Raw genomic sequence first — 26196 nt, 5'->3', positions numbered from 1 at the left:
CTGTTTTCTGCCAGCATTCAAACATATTGGCTTGCAAATACGGTAAAATCAAATCCCAGAATTGACATCTATGACTAAGGCGAAGTTAATTTATTTTGGTTTCTCAAAAAAGTCATGCCCTGGAAAAACATCACAAATGCTAGAATATTTAGGCCCTTCTCTTCTCCTGGTAACCTCTATCAGTTTCTCTGGGGCGCCTTATCCCCTTCCTTCCATTCCTTATCCTTTGACTGCACTGTTTCCCCCCTCCTCCAAATCTCCAAAGAGCTTTCTGCTTCTCTGACCAAAGCACTTCTTTCAATGTATTGTACTTGCCTGTTTATTTACTTGGTCCTTTCTCCCCTAGGAGAGTAGGATGTCTGTGAGGTCAGAGATTGTGTCTTCTAAAATACATCCCAGATCTAGTACATTGCCTGGCATCTGTTGGTGCTTATTAAGTATTTATGGAATGAATGCCATGTTATTATAGTGATATGCATAAGCAGTATAAAAACAGAGTTAAATCAGACTGAAGGCCTAAAAGGATGGCCTTAAAGGAAAGCAAAATATGTCTCACCCCAAATATGACTCTTTGACATAAAAGTTATTTTGAGCTGAAGGCAATTAAGAAGCAGTAAATGCAGAAAAGGCTCCCCCTTTCCCTTAAAGGCAGGAAATAAATGTCCCCTTTTATGGAGACAGATTCTTACCATTCCAAAGACTAGTGACCAGTGTGAAAGAAAAAATAAATAAAAATAAAGTCAGTATGGCTAAGAGAGCTGTCTAAAATGGAGCCAGGAGGTCACTTTTGCATGTCTCAACCTGTATGGAATCTTATTGTCTTAAAGCCAGAATCCAGATCATCTGCTCAATGTTTCAGAAACTCAAGATAATTATCCAACTCTCACCCTAAAATACTTCATGGCAGCCTATTTACTTATTGGACCTTTATCCTAAAATAACTGGTGAGAACCTATCCTTTAAGAACAAATATTTCCTTTCTTGCTTCAGGGTCGATCATAATTCTTGCACAACCACATGGATTTTGCCTTTTTAAGCTCCTGACTCTCTCTTCCTTGAACACTTTTTCAATTTTTCAGTCTTTCAAATTGCAATTCTTAAGACCCCCAAATAAAACACTTGGTTTTTTTTTGTAGTCTTGATACTGATTATCATTAATAATTATTTATTAATAATCACTAATATTATTGTTCAACAAGAAACACCAGTGTAATCTGCAAACAAACCTTGTTAACCTAACTCTTACCTTCCCACTTAAGGAAGATAAGGACTACCTAGCTCTAGTTGGTCTTCCCCTAACCCAAGACCCATTATCTTGCCAATTCTACACAAATTTTAAATACTTTCAGCTCTAGTCACTTCTTCTGGTCTTAATTCTCTTGTGAAGACTCCCAAGTACATGCAAAATGTCTACAAAATTTTCATGCTCTTCTCCTATTAGCCTTTGCCAGTTTAATTTTCAGGCCCAGCCAGGGATCCTAAGAGAACGGAGGGAAACTTTTCCTCCCTTACAGCCTCCTAAAAAACCTGATGATTGAGGTTGGTTTGAAGGATTGGTTAGGCAGAGAGAGAATGGAAAAGTGTTTCAGGCAGTGAGGATGGTATATGAACTTTCGAGAAGTAGGAGCTGGAAAAGCAATGCCTTTCAGAAACTGCGGATGACTTAGCATGGCTGCAGCTACAGTCAGAAGGAGGAGTGGAAGGAAATAAAGCTGACTGACAGGGAGGCAAAGACTGATCATGAAGTCTAAATTTTATCTACAATTCAGATTTTCAAGTCAGGTTTGGATCCTCTTCAGTGTATCATAACATGAAATAGTGAGATGCACAAAAAAGAGTAGTAATTTCAGAAAACTTCCGTTACCATTTTGGTTCTTCCTCTCACTTCCCTCTGGGCCTCAGAAACATGGTAAAGACAGTGATAATATTTTTTCTGGAGTGCTTTAAGTGGATTAAATGCAATAATTTAGGTAAAGTTCCTGGTACATGGCGTCACTCAATAAATACCAGTTTTCCCTTCTCTTTTTCCTCGGGGCCTTTTGTGCAAGCGGGGTGGAGGGCAGTCCCAACTCCCACAGCCCTCCCAGGTACAGACCGGTGTTACTGGAAGAACCAGCCGGCGGGTCCCAGTCCCTCGGGTTGGTCTGGCTTGGGCTCAGCCGCGCGAGGGCGCTCTAGGATGCTCCTCCGGGCTCTATGGTTTTTCCTCCGCCCCGGAAGTGGTTCCAAGCAAGGGTTGGTAAGGTCGGGCCATGGTGGGGCAGAGGTTGGGAAGATGGCGTGGCGTGGCTGGGCGTGTAGAGGCTGGGGTTGCAGACATGCATGGGCTCCACCGGCAGGCAGCCGCAGCTGCGAGGAGCTCACCGCGGGCCTGGCCCCGCCGCAGCTACTCGGGCGCAGGTAATGACCGCCGCTCGTGGCTTCTCGACTCTGGTGACCCTGGCTTTGGAGGTGTATCTTTAGGGGCGGAGGCCGTGTGGGCCTCTCGTGCCACTCCCCGCTCACCCTCTGTGCACATCCGTCCCTTCTCTCTCCGTCCCAACTTCCTCTCTCGCCGCCATCCAGTCCTCGCTTCTAGCCGCGCCATCCTGCCCCGGATTCATAGTGACCAGCCCCGGCCCAGCTTTCAGTGAGCCCGCGCTGGCCCCTCTTCTGTCGGGAGGGACAGTAATCGGCGAGGGCTGATCGTGCGCCACGCCTCATAATCCCGCCAGCAAGGGAAGTAGTTTAACACACCTACTCGAATGGCAGGGTCAAGATTTTATTTTCCGTCGGTTTTTACATAAACCTTAGTTTTACTGCAAATTACCTTCTTTAGCGTTTAGAAAGCCTTATAAGGGAAGACAGAATCGCAGGAGGGCATCACTTTGACGCTTGCGGAGTTGTAGGAGAGGCTTTTCTGTTCAAGAATTGAGATAGTGGAATAGTTGGTTTCCAGATGATTTGAAAACAAAACTACTCGACTGTTCCCGAGTGGAGGCTGTTTGAAGAGTATGTTCTGTCTGTAATTGGCTGCTTTTGCCTTAGAATAATTCAACTCTAAATTGAGAGGAGAGAAATCCTCAACTAAGATTCTGATGTGTATGGGTTCTGAAATTATTTACTGTTCTTTATTCCAGAGTTTCAGCTTTCCTAATTTCTGCCTCAGTTAGATAAGTGCCCGGAATCCACCCGATTGATGGTAGGTAGATGGTAGCAAGAAACACGAATGTTAGATAATTGAGGCTCCAGAGTGGTAGAGCCATTGCTTAAAGTCACCTGGAGTGTTTGTAGGCTATATTTCCCAGACCCTAGCCAAGTCCTGTCAACTCAGAAGTCTTAAACTTCTGAGGAGATGGAAAAGAAGGTCGGGTGGAGGTGGTGATTGATTTCAGCGGTCCTGATTTCATTCTTTAATCCAGATCCCAATTGAAATTGTAGAGTTTGGGAGGCAAGAAAAGTGAATATAGCTCTTGGGAAGCACCAGGTGTTGTATATTAATGATATGTGTTAGGAAGGGAAAAGAAAAGAAAAACTTGTCTACTGAGGAGGTCTAGGAGTTCCCACTGTGGTGCAGTGGGTTAAGGATCTGGCGTTGCTGCAGCTGTGGCTGGGATTTGACCCCTGGCCTGGGAACTTGCATATGCCATGGGTAAAGGAAAAATAGAAGCCTCCAGTAAAAATTGGAGAGCATTTGGAAAAAACATACAATTGACGTTGATGATTAACATCACAGTTTTTAAAAGTTGTCATTTATAGGAGTTCCCATTGTGGCTCAGTGGTTAAGAAATCTGACTAGGAACCGTGAGGTTGCAGGTTGAATCGGAATTGGAGCTATAGCTGCTGGCCTACACCACAGCAACGCCAGATCCTAGCCGTTTTTGCAGTCAACACCACAGCTCACGGCAACACCCCATTCTTAACCCACTGAGCAAGGCCAAGGATCGAACCTGCGTCTTCGTGAATACTAGTCAGATTCATTTCTCCTGGGCCATGCCAGGAACTTCTGAATTTCCTTGTATATAACTATTAGGTATGCTTTCACTTCTAGAAGTTCTAAAATTATATCACAGAGGAATGAATCAGGGATATGGTTAAAAAGCAGAGGTTTGGGCTCAATCTCAAACAATGCAGTTGAAGACATTTATCATGCTTTTTCTGGTTGGTTTTACATTTTAAGAAATGTAAAACTGTTGGAGTTCCCATCTTGGCGCAGCGGAAACGAATCCGACTAGGAACCATGAGGTTTCTGGTTCAATTCCTCGCCTCGCTCAGTGGGTTAAGGATCTGGCATTGCCCTGAGCTGTGGTCTAGGTTGCAGGTGTGGCTTGGATCTGGCATGGCTGTGGCCAACAGCTGCAGCTCTGATTAGACCCCTAGACTGGGAACCTCCATATGCTGTGGGTGTGGCCCTAAAAAGCAAAAAAAAAAGAAGTGTAAAACTAAAAAAGCTTCCTAAATGTGTGATGAAGTTCATATTATAGCTAAAAGCATCCTGTCCCCAGCTCTAATTGATCGAGTCAGTGAGGGGATTTTTTTTGGTTTATGTGGTTAAAAAGTCCAGAGGTGAGGCTTGCCTTCTGGTGAGGCAGGATCCAGTGTTCCAGATGGTCACCAAGACTCCATTCTCCTCCATGGCTTGGCTCTACTTCCTAAATGTTGGCTCTGTTTTCTCAGGGTGCTATCTCCATGGTGTTGTAAGATGGCTCTCAGCAGCACTTGGGGCTGTATACCTTTAGATTCAAATCCAGGAGGAAAAGTTCTCTTCCCCAGTATTACAAACAAAATCTTGAACTTGATGTTAACTGGAGTGGATTGGTCTAACTTGGGCTACATGTCCATCTTTGAATCCCTTAAAGTTGCCAGGGAATGGGATGTGTAGGTTTGCTTAAGCCAGTTAGGAGCTTGGTGTGCCTTCCCAAACCAAATAGCTGGAAATTTCAGGGTCCTCTTAGGAGAGGGAAAGAGAGTGTGGATGCTGGCAATGAGTCTTAATCCACCATCAGTCCTAGTGAAACATTCATGTTGGAATTCTTTGGTTTCAAAACCTATTTTTAAAATTCCTATCATGTTACCTAGATAACCATTGTAATTAAAATAGAAATGTTGTTGGAAGAATGGGGCATTAGGTTCTAGCTCCTGCTGTTCAAAAAGTGGTTTATGAACCAGCAATTTGGGACAGGGTTTACCAAACCTTTTTTGTAAAAGGCTAGATAGAAAAGGGCCACATTGGAGTTCCCTTGTGGCATAGTGAGGTAAGAACCTGCTGTTATCACTGGAGCATCTCGGGTTGCTGCTGTGGTGCAGATTCATTTTCTGGGCCGGGAACTTCCACATGCCCTGGGTGCAGCCAAAAAAAAAAAAAAAAGAAAGAAAATAGGGCCACATAAGTTTTCTGTCAGATATTCTCTTTCTTTTAAACAACTCCCTAGAAATGCAAAAGCAATATTAAGCCGGAGTGCCAGATTCACTCTGCAGGCTATAGTTTGTCAGTCTGTAATTGAAGAGCTTACTTAGAAATGCAGAATCTCAGACTTACTCACCCCGGACCTACTGAATTAGAATCTTAGTTTAAATAAGATCCACAGGTGATTTGTATATAAAGTTTTTACCTCATCTGTGGTAAATCTCAACCCTCTGGCACATGAGAATCACCGGGGGAGCCCTTAAAACTACTGATGCCTTGGTCCCACCCCCGGAAATTCTAATTTAGTCTGTATGATGTGGAGCCGTGGTATAGTATTTTTAAGAGCTCACCAGGTAATTCTAGTGAGTAGTAGAGGAAAGGAGAAGCTGTTTTCCCTCTGCCAGTCTTAGGTTCTTTGGCTGGGGCCCTGTCAGACTAACAAAAGACAGATTAACAAGAGGAAAACAAACAAGTTTATGAAAATGCTCATTGCGCATACATATGGGAATAGTGATGAATAACCCAAAGGGGTGGTTAGAACTTGGGCTGACAAAAGAATAACAACTTTTTTTTTTTTTTTTTTTTGTCTTTTTGCTATTTCTTGGGCCGCTCCCACGGCATATGGAGGTTCCCAGGCTAGGGGTCGAATCGGAGCTGTAGCTGCCGGCCTATGCCAGAGCCACAGCAATGCGGGATCCGAGCCTTGTCTGCAACCTACACCACAGCTCACGGCAACGACGGATCGTTAGTTAACCCACTGAGCAAGGGCAGGGACCGAACCGAAGCCTCATGTTTCCTAGTCAGATTCGTTAACCACTGCGCCACGACGGGAACTCCAAGAATAACAACATTTTAGAGAAATGACAAAACAAAGGAAAAGGACTTTGAGTTTCTAGGGCAGCACATTGTAGGAAGGTAATATAAGAGGGAACCTAATGGAAGACAAGGACTAGTTGGTAAAGTTTGTTCTGTAGCTTCCTCTGGTGCTTTCTCTGAGCTCATTGGGCCTTAGAGCTGTCTTGTGGTTAACTACTGTCCTTCCTGGTAGAAAGGGGAGAGTGGGTTCACCTTTACAAATGTACATCCTGCTTTTAGGCATATAAGGGCAGGGCAGGGAGTTTTTCTTGTATCTGCTGCTTCTCTGTTGCCAGAATAATCCCTATGCCAAAGTGGTGTATTTGAGGGTGGCATATCCTGTGACTCTATAGGGGCCAGCATTGAGAATTACTATTCCAGACTAAGCTTTCAGGGTCATAACTTCCTCTGCCACGATTAATGTGATAGATTAAAAAATACTACCGTGATAATTTGCAACTTCTCATCCATAATTGGAATCTGTTTCCCTGTTTCTTCAAGCTGGGTTGGGCTTGTGACTTGCTTTTATACAGCTTTGCACAATGCTTTTTCCCCAGTGGCATGTGGAAGAAGTAATGTGCGAGGTTCAGAGTCTGGGCCTGGAGAGGCCTTGCAGCTTTAGCCTTTTCTCCCACTGCCATGGTAGAAGCCCCTGTTAGACTAGTCTAGAGATTATGGAGACCATTTAGAGAGATGGCCAGTTGACAGCCCATACTGAGGCTCCAGATAGGGCAGTGAGGCCATCTTAGACTCTCCAGCTCCAGTTCAGTAACCAAATGACTGGCTGCATGAGTGATCCCTGGTAGGACCAGTGGAAGAACTGCCCAGCTGAGTGCAGCTAACTTACAGAATCATGAGAAATAATAAATTAGGATTTTAGGACAACTAAGTTTGGGGCAGTCTGTTATGCAATAACAGCTGGGCAAGAGCAAATGAGACAGCTGGGCAAGCAGCTGCCAGATCAGGATCTGCTGACCAAAGAAAGAACTATGCTGCCTCCAGCATTATTTTCACTAGCAGAATTATCTTGTGTGTTCCCTTCTCACTAGACTCAGTTCTGACTTTAGGTATGCCCGTATATCTGATTAGCAGGCTGTGATCACATTTGGAACCCTAACCAAAAGGATACCTGTGAAATAGTTTATAGCTTTCCATTCTCTGCAGCATGTGAATGTACCTTAGGTAAAAGGAATAGGTGTTCAGTGACCCTAGACATAGTACTTAGTTCTGTCCCCAAAGTTCTGTATGTCCAGCTGTAATTCCCAATGTATTTGCCCTTGACATGTGTGTTCTACATCTGAACTTAACCCTGGGGCCAACTTGTGTAACATGTTCTTGGTGTCCTCAGCGCCACACTTCTGTTGAGATTCTCAATGTAACTATTATTCTAGGCAGAGGGTCTGGCTTTGCTTCAAATTCAGATTCCCAACTTGGTGTATTTGTATTCCTTTTCAATTATTGTGCTTCACGATTATAACTGAATTGACAAAGCTGTAAAAAGTAGTCTTTTATTAGAACCAACTGAGTACATAGCCTATAGTGTTAACCTGTTGGAGATGTACAGGAATCTCATTCTTCATATTTCTTGGTCTAAAAAAAAAAAAAAGCCGGAAACCAACAATACTGGGTTGTAACAATTTGTAACCATTTACCTTGGAAACATTTAAAGGAAAAATGTATTTCCATTACTTTATGTCACACCTTTGGCTTTTGGCCAGAAGTGGTGTTACCTGTTACTTTACTTACTAGCCCTGATTCTAAATTACTTTGGAATATATAATGTAAATCGAATTCAGTTGCAGAAGAATAACATCTGCTATTTTAAAGGTATCATCAGGAATACCTTTGGCTATAAGTTTATTGTTGCTTAAATAAATGAGAGTATTTATCTAGCATAAAATGACTGGAGATAGGTATCTATTGTCTTTGCTCAGTGGCTCAAAAAATGTCAGTTAGTAGCCAAATACCTTGGCCTTTATCTTGGTATAAGATGCCTGCTACACTGCTAGGCATTACAACCTTTTCCAAGGCAAAAAGAAGTGGGAGGGAGTTCCTGTCGTGGCACAGAGGAAATAAATCTGACTAGGAACCATGGGGTGCGGGTTTGATCCCTGGCCTTGCTCAGTGGGTTAAGGATCCGGTGTGGCTGTGGCTGTGGTGTGGGCCAGTGGCTACAGCTCCAGTTAGACCCTTAGCCTGAGAACCTCCATATGCCCAGGTGTGGCCCTAAAAAGACAAAGGACAACAAAACAAAACAGTGAAATCTCCATTTTTATTGGATAAGCAAAACCTTTTCCAGAGGTTTCTAAACAATTCTTTTTTTTTTTGGTCTTTTTGCCTTTTCTAGGGCTGCTCCCGAGGCATATGGAGGTTCCCAGGCTAAGGGTCTAATTGGAGCTGTTGCTGCCGGCCTACACCATAGCCACAGCAACGTGGGATCTGAGCCTCATCTGCAACCTATACCACAGCTCACGGCAACGCCAGATCCTTAACCAACTGAGCAAGGCCAGGGATCGAACCCACAACCTCATGGTTCTTAGTCGAATTCGTTAACCACTGAGCCACAACGGGAACTCCGTAAACAATTCTTAAGTCTCATTTTATCAGAACTCTGTAGTATGGCTACCCCTAGCCATAGGAGAAACTGGAAAAGTGAAGATATCTTTCCTAGCCTCTGCAGAAAAAGAGGCAACACAACAAGAAATTGAAATAGATTTGGAATTGGCAGTATTAGCTGAAGGATTCATAAGACTGGGAATAGGCTCTGAAGGAGTTCACAGATAATCAGAGCAACATTGGCATTGTCTGAATAAATACATTGCTTTCCAAAATAGATTTCGTTGAAAGGAGTAACCTTTATTTGTAAGTATAAATTCTGAATTAGTAAGTTAGTTTTAGGACTTATTACTTTATCATTATCACTCATCCTCACTTAACTAACCTCGCCGAGGATACAACCAACTTTGGTGGGGAGGGCCAACTATATTACACCCTTTTATTAAAAAAAATTTATTATAGTGGTTTACAATGTTCTGTCAATTTCTGTACAGCAAAGTGACCCAGTTATACATAAGCATATACATTCTTTTTCTCACGTTATCCTCCATCATGTTCCATCGCAAGTGATGGGATATAGTTCCCTGTACTATAGAGCAGGATCTCATTGCTTATCCACTCCAAATGCAGTAGTTTGCATCTGCTAACCCCAAAGTCCCGGTCTATCCCACTCCCTCCCCCTCAGCAACCACAGGTCTGTTCTCCATGTCCATGAGTTGGTTTCTTTTCTGTAGATAGGTTCATTAGTGCTAAACCACCATTTTATGTAAGAGATTTGAGCACCCTGAATTTGGTACCTGCAAGGGGATCCTAGAACCAATCTCCCATGAGTACTGAAGGACAACTGTATTCTATCGTATGAATATACCACAGTTTATCCTTGCCCCTGTTGATGGAAATTTAAGTTCCAATTTTTAACTGTTAGAATTGAGCTGCTATGATTGCAAACATTTTAAACTGCTCAGGATGGAATTTGTCATCTCTCATCTTCCAATTTCCTGTTACTATTTGGTGCCTTTGATTTTCCTTATCTTAGTGAATAATACCACTTTCCTTTCATTTATTTCATAGATAATGTTGATTTGTGTTATATTCCAGATTCCACATATGAGTGATATCCTATAGTATTTGATTTACTTCACTTAGTATGATAATTTTTAGGTCCATCCATCTTATTGCAAATGGCATGATTTCATTCTTTTTATGTCTGAGTGATATTCATTGTGTGTGTGTTTATACCATATGTTTATGTTCTTTATCCATTCATCTGTCGATGGATATTTAAGTTGTTTCCATGTCTTGCTATTGTAAATGGTGCTACTATGAACATGGAGGGGGGCGTGTATCTTTTCAAATTAGACTTTTGTCTTGGTATGTATCCAGGAGTGGCATTGCTGGATCCTACGGTAACTCTGTTTTTAATTTAGGTTTTTTTTTTTTTCCCTGGTCTTTTTAGGGTGGAACCTGAGGCATATGACGTTCCCAGGCTAGGCGTCAAGTTGGAGCTGTAGCTGCCGGCCTACGCCACAGTCGTAGCAACATGGGATCCGAGCCATGTCTGTGACCTACACCACAGCTCACGGAAACGCCAGATCCATAATCCACTGAGTACAGCCAGGAATCGAACCTCATGGATAGTAGTTGGGGTCATTACTGCTGAGCCACAATGGGAACTCCCTTTTTTGGGGGGGAGGGCACTCCTGTAGCATGCACAAGTTCCTGGGCCAGAGAGTGAACCCTCACCATAGCAGTGACAACATTGGATCCTTAACCATTGCACCATCAGGAAGCTCCTATTTTTAGTTTTTTGAGGAACCTTCGTACATTTTTCCATAGGTGCTGCACTGATTTTTCTTCCCACCACAGTCTAACAGGGTTCCCTTTTCTCTATACTCTCTAGCATTTATTATTGGTAGACTTTTTAATGATAGCCATTCTGACTATTGTGAGCCGGTACCTTGTTGTAGTTTTGATTTTTATTTCTCTAATAATTGCCAGTGATGAGCATCTTTTCATGTGCCTATTGGCCGTCTGTATGTCTTCTTTGGAGAAATGTTTATTTAGGTCTTCTGTACCTTTTTTTTGTTGTTGTTATTGTATGAACTGTTTGTTGGTTGCATCATTTACAAATATTTTCTCCCAGTCCACAAGTTTTCTTTTGGTTTTGTTTGTTTCCTTTGCTCTGCAAAAGTTTATAAGTTTGATTAGGTTCCATTTGCATATTTTTGCTTTTATTTCTATTGGCTTGGGAGACCTAAGGAAACGTTGGTATGATTTATGTCAGAGAATGTTTTGGCCGTGTTCTTGTCTAGGAGTTTTATGGTGTCTTCTCTTAAATTTAAGTCTTTAAAGCCATTTTGAATTTGTTTTGTGTATGGTGTTAGTATGTGTTCTGACTTCATTGATTTACATGTGGCTGTCCAACTTTCCCAACAACACTTGATGAAGAGACTGTCTTTTCCCCATTGTATATTCTTGCCTCCTTTGTTGAGGATTTATAGTCCATAGGTGTATGGGTTTATTTCGGAGCTCTCTGTTCCATTGATCGGTGTGTCTGTTTTTGTGCTAGTACCACGCTGTTTTGATTACTGTAGTTTTGTGGTGTTTGAGATGATTTATAGATTTTTTTTTTTGTCTTTTTTTTTTTTTTGCCTTTTTCTAGGGCCGCTCCAATGGCATATGGAGGTTCCCAGGCTAGGGGTCTAATTGGAGCTGGAGCTACTGGCCTACGCCAGAGTCACAGCACTGCAGGATCCAAGCCGCGTCTGTGACCTACACCACAGCTCACAGCAATGCTGGATCCTTAACCCACTGAGCAAGGCCAGGGATCGAACCTGCAACCTCATGGTTTCTAGTCAGATTTGTTAACCACTGCGCCACGATGGTAACTCTGATTTATAGATTTTTAACCTTAGTGATTAAGAGAACTGTGGTCCCACTGAAAGAATAAGGAAGTTAGAAAATTAAGCTCCTTGTAGAAAGGGATGAATTCCCTTTCTACATTATATAATGATTTTAAAGTAATGGGGAGTATATCCTAGTGGAAGTATTCAGTGTATAGTTGGAAATGCAAGACAAGAAAATCCTGAGACTGGGACTAGAGACATGTATTTGAATCAGTTACTTGCTTAGAAGACATCCAGGCTATAGAAATTCTTTTATTCAGCCAAAGTGTTTCAGGGGCCGGGTTATAAAGATGAGAAGACCTGTCTGATTGCTTTCAGGGAGTTCTATGAGTCTAGAAGTATCATATGTTTAGAGTATAATAAAACAAACAGGAAGGGGCCTCTATGTGGTCCGCCTGGGGGAAGTTACTATTTTACAAGAGAAAAAGACAATGCTTCACAAATTTATATGGATTCGGTTTGAATGAGAGTGTGCAAAGGAACCATTATTGGAGCCTTTAAGTATATTTGTCTCTAAGGGTTAGGAGAAAGGAGGAAGCTGTCTGGAAAGTGAATTTGAAGATCAGGGAGTGAGTGCATCCTTACAGGTGCTGATAGGTGTGATCATTAGTGTCAGATGTTTCAAGGAGGTCAGGCTTTAAGAACTCAAAAAGCAAAACCCTTTATAGAACATTTGGTGGGTGTCTCCCACACTGGTAGTGAAGTAAATATGGGGCTCGGTGGGGGAAAAATCCACCAGTTTGGAATGGTTGGTTTATAAAAGGAAATCATTATTTGATTTAAAGGTTCTGGAATTTGACCAAATTTCAAATAAGATAACAAAGCTATTCTGTGCTAATTCAAACCACACCTTGTAGTCATCCAGCTTTTTATAGGATTGCAAACTGTGAAGGATGGATACAAAGTATTTTATTGATTGATACACAGTAACAGCCCAAATAAATTCCCTCTATAAAGTTGCTGTAGTTTATATGTCTCCCCTGTTCCAGAAAGACACAGTTCATTGTTTTGACTGAATCCTACTTAGGAGTAGGAATCTTGGTGGCTTTGGGGCTACAAAGTGGGAATAAACCAAAATGGTGATAATGCAGGTCAAGTGGGGAAGCTCATAGAGGTTGATGTTTGCAGGACGTAGCTCTGTTTCTAATCTCTTTTTTTCCCCCTATAGGTTTAACTTTTTTATTCAGCAAAAATGTGGATTCAGAAAAGCACCCAGAAAGGTTGAACCTCGAAGATCAGACACAGGAAGAAGTAGTGAAGCATATAAGAGAAGTGCTTTGATTCCTCCTGTAGAAGAAACAGCCTTTTATCCTTCTCCCTATCCTATAAGAACTCTTGTAAAGCCTTTGTTTTTTACCGTTGGGGTAAGAGCTCATGTCACTAGGAGTTACCTACTTGCTGCAGGTGTCGTGTTAAAGTATTATCTGTCCCTATTTCAATTCCCTTAAAGTAAAAACAAGGTGGGGTGGGGGTGTCAAAAGGGTATGGGGTCGTGATCATAAGAGAACGTGAATTTAATAGTTGCTGTTAAGAGTTTGATTCACTTATGTAAGCCCTGGAGAAGAAACTCATGGGCCTCTTACTTGGTGTTACATTGCTAGTGATACTGAGTTGACTTTTGAATTTTATGGGAAGTTCTAACTGTAAACAGGCCCCAGGGTACTGTGAAGTTCGTAAAATGGGAAACAATTAAATGTTCTTTTCACCTAATAGGTTTCAGTGTGCCAGATCTATTTCTTTTAAATTTATTTTGTAATGTATATAGTTTACAGGTTGTGCATTTGGATCGGCTGCTATTTGGCAATATGAATCACTGAAATCCAGGGTCCAGAGTTATTTTGATGGTATAAAAGCTGATTGGTTGGATAGCATAAGACCACAAAAGGAAGGAGACTTCAGAAAGGAGGTAAAGATAAACATGGTGTTTTTTCTGTTTATTATAGGTGATCAGTTTTTGAAGTCTAGTTACTAAGTGTTTTTAGTTAATGGTGGTGTTAGGTAAGTAGATATAAGGTCATTGCACTTAATATTCTTTAGAGTCATTTCATTGCAGGGTTAATGTTTTGTATATCTGATGGTGTTGTACTTAACAGTGTTCCAAGAAGTTTGTCCCTCTATCCACATGTATCAAGAATCACTACATGCAGTTGCTAAAAAATTAATGTTTTGGAGCCTCTTCCAGTCCTACTAGGGACCACTGTTTTACTTGCATTATCTGGATGGTTTATTTTAGAGTACATATTAGAATCACAGGGAATTTTATGCTTCAGGGATGGAGATACTATGTGGATTTTAAAAAGCTTCTCAGTGATACAATGTTTATATACCTCTAGTAAATACCTACTGTTAGTATTTCTAACTATGCTCAGGGATGAAGATGTAAGGAAAAGGTACAGATATAGAGCTTTTGGAACTTTTCATTACTTCATACGCAAGTTATTAGCTTTTCTTCCTGCTGATTTTCTTAAAATGTTGCCTTTGAGGTAAAGCCTATATTTTGTTCATTCTGCTTGACAGTACTTATTGAGCAGACCATTGGCTAATTTGTAGATTCAGGTCCATTTGTTTTTGAGGCACCTCCATATATTTTATGACACACTAACTGCCCTTCTAGTTTGGAGAGAAGGTCAGCATCCTATTTAATTTTCTGCTTCCTAGGATCTTCTTAACCCGAGAGGGTAGCCTTGGGTTTTCTTTTTCTGCATTTTCTTTCTTTTTTGGGCGGGGAGGGGGGCACACTTGCGGCACATGGAGTTTTCCAGGCTAGGGATTGAATTGGAGCTGCAGCTGTTGGCCTTTGCCACAGCCACACCAGATCCGAGTCATGTCTGTGACTTACACTGCAGCTCATGCAATGGAAGAGCCTTAACCCATTGAGCGAGGCCAGGGATTGAACCTGCATCCTCATGGATACTAGTTGGGTTTGTTACCACTGAGCCACAATGACAACTCTGAGTTTTCTTTTCCTAACGATAGTTGAAGGTTCCTCTAGTAGGGAGAAGGATTCATTCCTCCTTCTTTCCCCATAGACACAAGAAGCATGAGTCCTACCTGTTTTAGAGAGGCTTTATGTCAGAAGAACAGTGGATGTACTATTTGCAGGTAAAAACTACAATAACCTAGCAGTGATTTTTGTTCAGTACAGTGGTTGAGAAGATAGTAACATTGACCTGCTCCACAATCTTGGATTCTTTAGAAAGCTACAGTTTTCTAGAGTTGCTGCTGTGGTGCAGTGGGTTAGAACCTGACTGCAGCGGTTTTGGTTGCTGTGGAGGTGTGAGTTTGATTTCTAGCCCGGCACAGTGGATTAAAAGATGTGGTGGTGCTGCAGTTGCGGCTTGCATTCAACCTGAGAACTCCTGTATGCTGCAGGTATGGCCATAAGAAAGAAGGAAAGCTGCAGGTTTCTGCATTACAGAGGTTTTTTTTTGGCTGTGACTGTGGCATGTGGAAGTTCCTGGGTCAGGGATTGAAGCTAAGCCACAAAAAGTGAATGCTGAGTCCTTAACTGCAGGGCCACAAGGGAACTCCCTGTGTTAGAAAGTTTTGATACCCAAATTGTTCCTTAGAATGGTGAAAATAACAAGCAATATATATAGTCTTCATCCAAAGATGGATCTGTTTAAAATAGTTAAATGATAGGATATAAAATAGAATCCATGTTAATTAAAGGAAATTGAAATAATACATAAATATAACAGCGGAAGCGAAAGTCCTGGGAACCCCTGCCACGCTATTAAGAAGCTGTGAGTGAGGTCTGAGAGCTCATGCACAATTTAATTATACAGTTGATTCTTGAACAATGCAGGGATTGGGGTGCCCACTGTCCACACAGTAGCAAACCTGCATCTAACATAGTTGGCCTTCTATAACATTGGTCCCACATCAGGTTCAGCCAACTGCAGATGGTGTAGTATACTGTGGTACACATTTATTGAAAAAAATCTGTGTGTAGGTGGATCAGTGCAGTTTAAACCCCTGTTGTTAAAGTCTCAACTGAGTTACAAAAATGGAACCATGATTATATATGGATTAATAAACATATCGATCTGTAACCTTTTTTTAAACTTGGGATTTCTTTCTGTATTCGTGTACAAAGTTTGCTTCAGTTTTATATTTAGAACATAGGTTTGTTTCAGTTTTTGCCTGTGGAATATGGAAGTTCCTGGCCAGGGATCAAACCTGCACCACAGCAGCAGTGACTCTCAAGCCAAAGCAGTGACACCACCAGATCTTTAACCATGAGGACACCAAGGAATGCTCTAGAACATGGGATTTTAAAAATCTAATCATGGAAAATTTCAAAAGTAAAGTAAAAAGAATAAAGAGAATAGTATAATGCACACCGTTCATCATCAGTACATAGCCAGCTTTGTTTTATCTCATCCCCCTTCTTTCCCTTCCCTCTCCACCACTTGATTATTGTAAAGCAAATTCTAGGCCTCTTTCATCTATAAAAATTTTTGAGGTGTGTCTCTGAAAGATTAGGCAATTAGGATTCTTTTTCTTTTTCTTTCTTCTTCTTTTTTTTTTTTTTTTTTTGGTGCCACACTTGTGGCATATAAAAGTTCCCAGGCAGGGGTCAAATTGGAGCTACAGCTGCTGGCCTACACCATGGCCACAGCAGCTTGGGATCTGGGCCTCGTCTGTGACCTACACCACAGTTCATGGCAACGCCAGATCCTTAACCCACTGAGTGAGGCCAGGGATCGAACCCAAATCCTCATGGATACTAGTTGGATTTGTTTCTGCTGAGCTACAAGGGAACTCTGGATTCTGTCTTTTTCTAAACCTCAATCTGATACATCTTTTTTTTTTTTTAAGTAATTTTAGTAGAAAATATTCTTGGTTAGAATTTTAAAATGAGATTGGGCCTCGTTGCATAATTATTTGATACCTATCTATACCTGGTAGTGTGCTTAGTGCTTTGTTAATGGTATTCCTCATAATGGTATTGCTTGATATCTGTTACTGTCTCCATTTTATGTATCAAGAAACCCAAGTTTAGAAGTAATTTGTCTGAGGTAACAGAGCTAATCCGTGGCTCTCTAGAGAACGCAGGCTGTCTGACTCTAAAACACCTGTGCTTTCCACTCAACCACATATTATGTCTGTGGTTCCCTAGAGGTTTTTACAGATGAGAACTCTTGCACAAGGCATTTTCTTTCTTATTTTTCATTTATGTAGCCTGAAAGTATTTACCATATAGTGATATGCAATTTTACTTCTGTTTTAGATTAACAAGTGGTGGAATAACCTAAGTGATGGCCAGCGGACTGTGACAGGTTTGTGTTAGCTTACACGTTTTAGCCATTCAAGGGAAGAGAAATCAAACCAAAAGGTACAGTATGTCACAGTCAATGGCCTTTGTACCATGCTCATCAGTGGTTTAGAAGACAGTTTCTGTACCTTCAAGCTAATGTCATAGTTTGAAAGTAGTGTGGCATAAAGGTATACATGATGCTCCAGGTCAGTTATTTTCTAATCGTGGTTTAGTGTGATACTGATCAAATGATCTTTGTTTTAAAATTCTAGCTTGTGAAATAGGTTCTAAGTAATTATTACTTTCCCAGTAAAGTAACTAAAGGGGATATTGATTAGGTACCTTCTTAAATGCAGCATGCTTTATACATATTCTTGCCCTGCCTCACAGGGTTGCTTACAGGGTAGTTATCTCCCTTTTTACAGATAAGGAAACTGGCTTTCAGAGAAGGAACTTTTCGAAGGTCACCCTGCTAGTAAGTAGTAGAGCTGAGTTTCAAAACCTAGGTCTATTTCATCCTAAAGCCAATTTTCTCTTTTCTACACCATTCTGTTTATAAAATCCTCTTTAAATGGAAGCATAATATGTATATCATCATGATAATTCTGTTTTAGTTTTTTGCAAATTTTTATGGACTGTAGATCTGGCTCTTGAAGGTAACACGTACAACATTTCGTGGACTTGGTTATTTGAGAAATTTGGGGAAATGGATTTGTAAGTTCTTTAACAATTGTGCAGATAGGGGAAAAAAATCTTTCTGGAGAACTAGTAAAATAGTGTTTTTCTTCAGATATGGTTAGATTTAATGGTGCTCTTAATTTTTGATATCTATTTAAGTGGTGAAAAGGTGCTTATCTATCTTCATTCAGACTATTTCCTGTGTTTGGAAGGTTTAGTTTTTCTGTCTCCTTGGTAGATCCTGATCGTCTTCAAGCTTATGGTTTAGACATTGCTTCCTGCACTACTTTCTTTTTTTCTAAACTCATTGCACTTTTAATCACTTACAACACAACCTGCCGTATATAATTACATGTGAATCCTCTTTGAGGACAATGATGAGATTTTTTCATTTTGCTGTACCTCCTAGCACACAATCTGGCACATAGAAAAGACATTCAGTTAAAATCTGAGTGAATGAATATTGATGAAATCTTGAATCAAAAGATTGAGATTTTTCAAAGTATGTTGCCATACTGTAGAACTGATTAGTCAGTGAGGTCTTATTAATAAATACGATAACTTCAAAAATAGCTTGGTGGTAACACATTTCCATTGGAATTGGGATTTTTTTGTTACTTGTTTTCTGAAAATTAACAGCATTTCCTTAGGGTAGCAAAGTTTTGATTTCTTTTGAAAGTGTCTTACAATTAGTTGATTTAACTTAGTGTTCTTTGAAAATGGTAAAAATTTTTGTCTTTTAACATATGAGGAAAATTGGGATCAGAATTTCAAACCTCTTTCATGCCAATACAGTTTATTCAGAGAAGTTGGTATTTAGAAATAATTAGAAATGAGTTCTTTCCCTTAGATGATGTTGTGATCTAACTAGTGGTTTGAGTATAAAGTACTTTGGACCACATAAATGTGAATGGTCATTCTAAAGATCTTAAATACTTAAGTACTTATTGTCAGATTATCTCAATGACTTTTAAAGGTTGAGGAAATCTTTTTTGGTCTGTTCGGTGTCATCTCAGACTCTTCTTTTAGGAAATAGTTATTCTGGTAGCAGTGACTCTAGCTTCACAATACTTGTTAGGGGTATCAGCTATACACTAAGATTTCCATGATTAATAAGATTGTGTTTTAGTTATGTCTTGTCTTTTTTCAGAGGTACTAATTCATTCAACTGACCTTGCTTAGCTCTTCCAATTACTTTTTTTCTTTTCTTTTCTTTTCTTTTTTTTTTTTTTTTTTTTTGTGTGTGTCTTTTTAGGGCTGCACTTGAGGCACATGGAGGTTCCCAGGTCGGGTTGAATCGGAGCTGTTGCTGCCGGCCTTCGCCACAGCCACAGCAACGCCAGATCCAAGCCGTGTCTGTGACCTATACCACAGCTCACAGCAACGCCAGATCCTTAACCCACTGAGCAAGGCCAGGGATCGAACCCAAAACCTCATGGTTCCTAGTTGGATTTGTATCCATTGTGCCATGACGGGAACTTCGCAAAGCATTTATTTATATGTATTAAACACAAATGGTAGCATGTAATACATACTGCTCTACAGCTCTGTTTTGTTTTTTTTTTTTCACTTAGTATTTTATTTATTTTTATTGATTTTCTTTTGCTTTTTAGGGCCATACCCGTGGCATATGGAAGTTCCCAGGCTACAGCTCAAATCGGAGCTATAGCTGCCAGCCTACACCACAGCCATAGCCACATGGGATCTGAGCCATGTCTGCAACCTACACTACAGCTCATGGCAGTGACGGATCCCCGACCCACTTAGGCTAGGGATTGAACCTGCATCCTCATGGATCCTAGTCGGGTTTGTTACTGCTGAGGCATGACGGAACTCCCATACTTAGTATTTTAAAGGACATTCTGTATCAATACAAGTAGATCTGTTGCATGCTTTTTTTTTTCTTTTTACTACTGTTCCTATGGCATATGGAAGTTCCAAGGCTAGGGGGTGAATTGGAGCTGTAGCTGAGGAGTACTCCACAGCCACGGCAGCACCAGGTCTGAGCTGCATCTGTGACCTTTGCTGCAGCTTGCGGCAATGTCAGATCCTTAACCCACTGAACGAGGCCAGGATTCAAACCCACGTTCTCATAGGGACTGTGTTAAGTTCTTAACCCGCTAAGCCACAACTGGAACTCCATATTGTATGCTTTTAAAAAACACTTTATTGGGAGTTCCTGTTGTGGCCCAGCAGAAACGAATCCGACTAGTATCCATGAGGATACGGGTTCAATCCCTGGCCTCACCTCAGTGGGTTAAGGAACCAGTGTTGCTGCGAGCTGTGGCTGGAATCTGGCATGGCTGTGGGTGTGGCCAGCAGCTGTAGCTCCGACTCCACCTCTAGCCTGGGAGCTTCCGTATGCTGCAAGTGTGGCCCTAAAAAGAAAAAAAAATATATTGAAGCATAATATACACAAAAGAATATGCCCATGTCAGATGTACAACTGATTTTCACAAACTGAGCACATCCACGTAACTAGCACCCAGATCAGGAAAAGGAAATTACCATCACCTCAGGCTCATTCTTTTTAATGGCATTGCAGTAATCCATGTACATGAATACTATTGTAACAAGTCTTACATTAATGGATATTTAGGTTGTCTTTGGGCTTGCTTCCATAGGAGGATGGAAGATGGATGATTTCTCTGGATTTGCTCTTGTGACTCCAGGGAGTTGTGGGGCCAGTCTTGAACTTCCCAGGAGGAGAAATAGAGCACTATGTAAGGCCAACAGAATTATCCCTTTCCTGTAGCCCTTGTTTGAAGGGAACCTGACGTAGGGACCACTTGAGCTCATTTCCCTGGCTATTATGGATGTATATGCTTACCATTGTCTGGACTGGCCAGGTTTAGCTTCCTTCATTTAGAGGAGCTGTGGAGGGATGAACTGGCTCCCCTCAGAAACAGATGGGGATGCTGATATTAGATAGTGGACTCCAAATGGGATAGTCTTTTTTCTTTTCTTTTCTTTTCTTTTCTTTTCTTTTCTTTTCTTTTCTTTTCTTTTTTCTTTTCTTTTTTCTTTTCTTTTTCTTTTTTTAAGAAAAAGAAAAAAGAAGTTGTGCCCCCTTGCTTGGCCAAGGAGGAAAATAGACTGAAGTGATTGAAACCTGAGGAGTGCTTCGCAAATCAGTGTATCTTTTTTTTCTTGCTTTTTAGGTCCATACCTGTGGCATATGGAAGTTCCCAGGCTAGGGGTCAAATTGGAGCTGCAGTTGTTGGCCACAGCCATGGCAACGCAGGATCTGAGCTACGTCTGTGACCTACACCGCAGCTCATGGTAGTGCCTGATCCTTAACCCCCTGAATGAGGCCAGGGATCAAACCTGAATCCTCATGGATACTAGTTGGATTTGTTATTGTTTAGCCACAACAGGAATTCCCCAGTGTATCTGTTTTAAGAAAAAAAAAAATCAAGATATACTTCACATATTCAGAAATTCATTTAAAAGTACAGTTGATGGAGTTCCCTGGTGGCACAGTGTGTTAAGGATCCAGCATTGTCACTGCTGTGGCTCTGGTTACTGCTGTGGTTGGGGTTCAGTCCCTGGCCCAGGAACTCTTTCCTTGTGCTGTTGGGCATGGCCAAAAACAAAAACAAACAAAAAAACAAAACAGATGGCCTTTAAGGGTGCTGACCCTCCACACAGTTGAAAACCTGCGTATAGCTTTATAGTCAGAATTCTCTCCACTGTTTTGCATCCGTGGATTCAACCAACCGTGGCTTCCATAGTACCCTAGTATTTATTATTGAAAAAAAATCTGTATATAATAGACCTGTTCAGTTCAAATGCATGTTGTTCAAGGGTCAACTGAATATAACTCAGTGTTCTTTAGTATGTTCACAAGATTGTGCTGCTGTTGTCGCCTAATCCCGGAACAGTTTCGTTGTTCCAAAAAGAAGCCCCATTGCCATTAGCAGTTACTCCTCATTCCCTTCTTCCCCTCAGGCCTAGACAGCCACTCTCTTCCTCTGTGGACTTGCCTGTTCTGAACATTTTAGCATTTCATAAAAATGGAATCGCATAATATGAGGCTTTTTGTGGTTGCTTCTTTCAGAGTAATGTTTTCCAGGTTCACCCATAGTGGCATCTGTCAGTATGTATTTCTTTTTATGGCTAAATAATATTCCATTATGTGGATATATCACATTTTGTTTATTCATCTGTTGGTGGACATTTGTTTCCACTTTTTGGCTTAATATTATGATAATGCAGCTATGAACTTCATTTGTTTTTGTGTGAACATATGTTTTCATTTCTCTTGCTAATATACCTATAAATGGAATTATTGGGTTACATGGTACTCTGACTTTTAAAGTTTTATTGACATAGTTGATTTACATTGTTGTGATTTCTTGGTTGTTAATACACATACCTATTCTTTTTCAGATTCTTTCTCCATATAGGTTATCACAGAATATGGGGTAGAGTTCTTAGTGCTATACAGCAGGTCCCTACTGACCATCCATTCCATATACAACAGTGTGCATAACCCCTAGTTCATTCACACCCACCGCCTGCCCCTTTTGGTAACCATAAGTTTTGTTTTCAAAGTCTGTGAGTATGTTTCTGTTTTGTAAATAAGTTCATTTGATCTTTTTTTTTTTTTTTTTTAGATTCTACATATTAAGTGGTATCATCTGATGCTTGTCTTTGACTTACTTCACTTAGTGTGATAATCTCTAGGTCCATTCATGTTGCTGCAAATGGCCTTATTTCATTCTTTCTTGTGGCTGAGTGATATTCCATACTATATAATTACCACATCTTTATCCATTTCTTCATCAATAGATTAGGTTGCTTCCATGTCTTGGCCATTGTAACTAGTGCTGCAGTGAACTTTGTGGTGCATGTATCTTTTTGAATTACGATTTTCTCTGAATATATGCCCAAAAGTGGGATTGCTGGATCATATGGTAGTTCCATTTTTAGCTTTTTGAGGAACCTCCGTATTGTTTTCCATAGTGGTTGTGCCAGTGTGCATTCCCACCAACAGTGTAGGAGGGTTCCCTTTTCTCCACACCCTCTCCAGCATTTGTTGTTTGTAGACTTTTTGATGATGGCCATTCTGACTGGTGTGAGGTGTACATTGTGTACATTATAGTTTTGGTTTGCATTTCTCTACTAATTAGCAATGTTGAACACTTTTCATGTGTTTTTTGGCCATCTGTATCCCTTCTTTGGGCTGTTAGATTTTTGTTTGTTTTTGATGTTGAGCAGCATGAATTGTTTGTATATTTTGGAGATTAGACCTTTGTTGGTCACTTCATTTGCAAATATTTTCTCCAATTCTGTGGGCTGTCTGTTTGTTTTTGGTTTCCTTTGCTGTGCAAAAGTTTTTAAGTTCAGTTAGGTCCCATTTGTTTATTTATTTCCATTACTCTAGGAGCTAGATCCAAAAAGATACTGCTGTGGTTTATGTCAAAGAGTATTTTGTCTTTTCCTCTGAGAGTTTTATGGTAGGTCTTATATTTAGCTTAGAGCTGGGTCTTTAGTCCATTTTGAATTTATTTTGTGTATGGTGTTAGTGTTCTAATTTCATTCATTTACATGTAGCTGTCCAGTTTTCCCAATACTACTTACTGAAACAACTTTCTTTTCTCCATTATATATTCTTGCTTCCTTTGTTGTAAATTAGTTGACCATAGGTGTGTGGGTTTTTTCCCCTGGGCTTTCTTTCTTGTTTCACTGATTTATATTTCTGTTTTTGTGCCAGTACCATACTGTTTTGATGATTGTAGTTTTGTAGTATAGTAGTCTGAATTCAGGGAGCTTGATTCCTCCAGCTTCAATTTTCCTAAGATTGCTTTGGGTATTCAGGGCCTTTGTATTCCATACAAATTAAAAAAAATTTTTTTTATTCTAATTCTGTGAAAAACGCCATCAGTAATTTGATAGGGATTGCATTGATGGCTTTGGGTAGTATAGTCATTTTGACAATATTGATTCTTCCAGTCCAAGAGAATGGTATATCTTTCCACCTGTTTGTGTCGCCTTTGGTTTCTTTCATCAATATCTTATAGTTTTCAGAGTACAGGTCTCTTAGGTTTCTTGTCTCTTTAGGTAGATTTATTCCTGAATTTTTTTTTTTTTTTTTTTCTTTTTGATGTGGTGGTAAATGGGATTGTTTCCCTGCTTTCTCTTTCTGATCTTTCACTGTTAGTATGTAGAAATGCAGTTGACCTCTGTTTAGTTTTGTAACTTGCAGCTTTACCAAATTGATGAGCTGTAACAGTTTTCTTGTAGTGTCTTTAGGATTTTCTAGGTATAACATGTCATCTGCAAACAGTGATAGTTTTGCTTCTTTCTTTCCAATTTAGATTCCTTTTATTTCTTTTTCTTCTCTGATTGCTGTGGCTAGGACTTATAAAACTATGTTGAATAGAAGTGGCAAGAGTGGACATCCTTGGAGTTCCCATCGTGGCACAGTGGTTAACGGATCCAACTAGGAACCATGAGGTTGCGGGTTTGATCCCTGGCCTTGCTCAGTGGGTTAAGGATCTGGCATTGCTGCGAGCTGTGGTGTAGGTTGCAGACATGGCTCGGATCCAGCGTTGCTGTGGCTCTGGTGTAGGCCGGTGGCTACAGCTCCGATTCGACCCCTAGCCTGGGAACCTCCATATGCCGCAGGAGCGGCCAGAAATGACAAAAAGACCAAAAAAAAAAAAAAAAAAAAGTGGACATCCTTGTCTTGTTCCTGATCTTAGTAGGAATTGCTTTAGCCTTTCACCATTGAGAATGTTAGCTGTGGCTTTGTCATATATGGCTTTTATCATGTTGAGGTAGGTTCCTTCTATTCCCCACTTTCTGGAGGGTTTTTTTTTTTTTTAATCCTTAATGGGCGTTGGATTTTATCAGAAACTTTTTCCACATCTACTGAAAGGATCATAATGGTTTTTATTCTTCAGTTTGTTAATGTGGTATATCAGACTGATTTGTGGATATTGAAAAATCTTTGCATCCCTGGGATAAATCCCACTTGATCATGTTGTACGATCCTTTTAATGTATTGCTGGATTTGCTTTGCTAATATTTCGTTGAAGATTTTTGCATCTGTGTTCATCAGTGATACTGGCCTGTAATTTTCTCTCTCTCTCTTTTTTTTTTGTGGTATCTTTGTCTGGTTTTGGTATCAGGGTGATGGTGGCCTCATAGAATGAGTTTGGGAGTGTTCCTTCCTCTGCCATTTTTTGGAATAGTTTCAGAATGATAGTTGTTAATTCTTTTCTAAATTTTTTGATAGACTTCACCTGTGAAGCCATCTTGTTGTGGACTTTTGTTTGTTGGAAGTTTGTTTTTTTGTTTTTGTTTTTTTTTTTGGCTTTCTGGCTTTTTGGCTTTTTGCTATTTTTTTTTGGGGCCGCTTCCACAGCATATGGAGGTTCCCAGGCTAGGGGTCTAATTGGAGCTGTAGCTGCTGGCCTACGCCAGAGCCGCAGCAACGCAGGATTCGAGCCGCGTCTGCAACCTACACCACAGCTCACGGCAACGCTGGATCGTCAACCCACTGAGCAAGGGCAGGGACCAAACCCACAACCTCATGGTTCCTAGTTGGATTCGTTAACCACTGTGCCACAACGGGAACTCCTGTTGGAAGTTTTTAAATCACAGTTTCAAATTTAGTGCTTGTGATTGGTCCGTTCATCTTTACTATTTCTTTTTGGTTTAGTCTTGGAAGATTGTTCTTTTCTAAGAATTTGTCCATTTCTTTTAGGTTGTCCATTTTATTGGCATATAGTTGCTTGTTGTAGTCTCTGATGTTCCTTTGTATTTCTGTGATTTCCATTGTAACTTCTCCTTTTTCATTTCTAATTTTACTGATTTGAATCCTCTTTCTTTATCTTGATGAATCTGGCTAAGGGCTTATCAATTTTGTTGCTCTTTTCAAAGACCCAGCTTTTAGTTTCACTGATCATTTCTGTGGTTTTTTAAATTTCTATTTCATTTATTTCTGCTCTGATCTTACTATTTCTTTCCTCCTGGTAACTTTGGGTTTTGTCTGTTCTTTCTCTAATTGCTTTAGGTGTAAAGTTAGATCATGTAAACTGAAGTTTGGCACTTGCCATCAGCCTCTACATGGATTAAATCATGAGCCCCTGCAGCACCCCCTGAGCAGAGCTCAGTGTGAAAATCAGGAGTGAGATACTCTGTGGAAAACTGGGAGAACAGGTCTACAGATAGATATTTTTAGGAGATTTTATGTGCCAATTCTTGGATCTCCTCATATCTAGAAAAACACTAAAATACTTCATGTGATGTCTGCTGCTTGTGGCTGGTAGTAACCTTCAGGAGATCAGCAACAAACTTTTATAAAATGCGTATATGGCTGCATGCATCTACCCCTCACCTTTATCATATCCTGAATTCCCACCTTTCCTCTTTGGGCGGAAACTTTCAGGTTGTGTACTTTTTTTTTTAGGTCGACGATTGTTTTTTTGAGATTTTTATTGTTTCCTGAGGTAGACTTGTGTTGCTATAACCTCCCTCTTAGAACTGCTTTTGCTTCATCCCATAGGTTTGGATTGTTGTGTCTTTGTTGTCATTTGCTT

The 26196-nt window shown here is 40.5% G+C and overlaps 1 protein-coding gene across 5 annotated transcripts in view; it reads left to right on the top strand.

Moving 5' to 3' along the window:
* The first annotated feature begins 2234 nt into the window (after positions 1-2234).
* Positions 2235-26196, top strand: part of PARL (presenilin associated rhomboid like) — a 55133-nt gene continuing 31171 nt past the window's right edge. For 2 of the 5 annotated variants that reach the window (XM_021069927.2, XM_003483280.5), the window contains exons 1-4: positions 2239-2400; positions 12872-13067; positions 13469-13609; positions 16940-16988. In XM_021069927.2, coding sequence (XP_020925586.1) covers positions 2276-2400; positions 12872-13067; positions 13469-13609; positions 16940-16988 — 511 coding nt within the window. In that variant the 5' untranslated portion in view covers positions 2239-2275. Of the gene's footprint in view, positions 2401-12871; positions 13068-13468; positions 13610-14732; positions 14806-16939; positions 20368-26196 lie in introns of all 5 variants that reach the window. The other 3 variants (XM_084990494.1, XM_084990492.1, XM_084990491.1) reach the window with 3 other exon arrangements.

The sequence above is a fragment of the Sus scrofa genome, chromosome 13 (assembly GCF_054392235.1).
Source record: "Sus scrofa isolate SSC_HxYL_T2T_F1_AM1 chromosome 13, Sscrofa_HxYL_maternal_Yorkshire_Landrace_v2.0, whole genome shotgun sequence".
Classification (NCBI taxonomy): domain Eukaryota; kingdom Metazoa; phylum Chordata; class Mammalia; order Artiodactyla; family Suidae; genus Sus; species Sus scrofa.
Note: the sequence above shows the minus strand (reverse complement) of the source record. Positions and strands in the feature narration are given on the sequence as shown.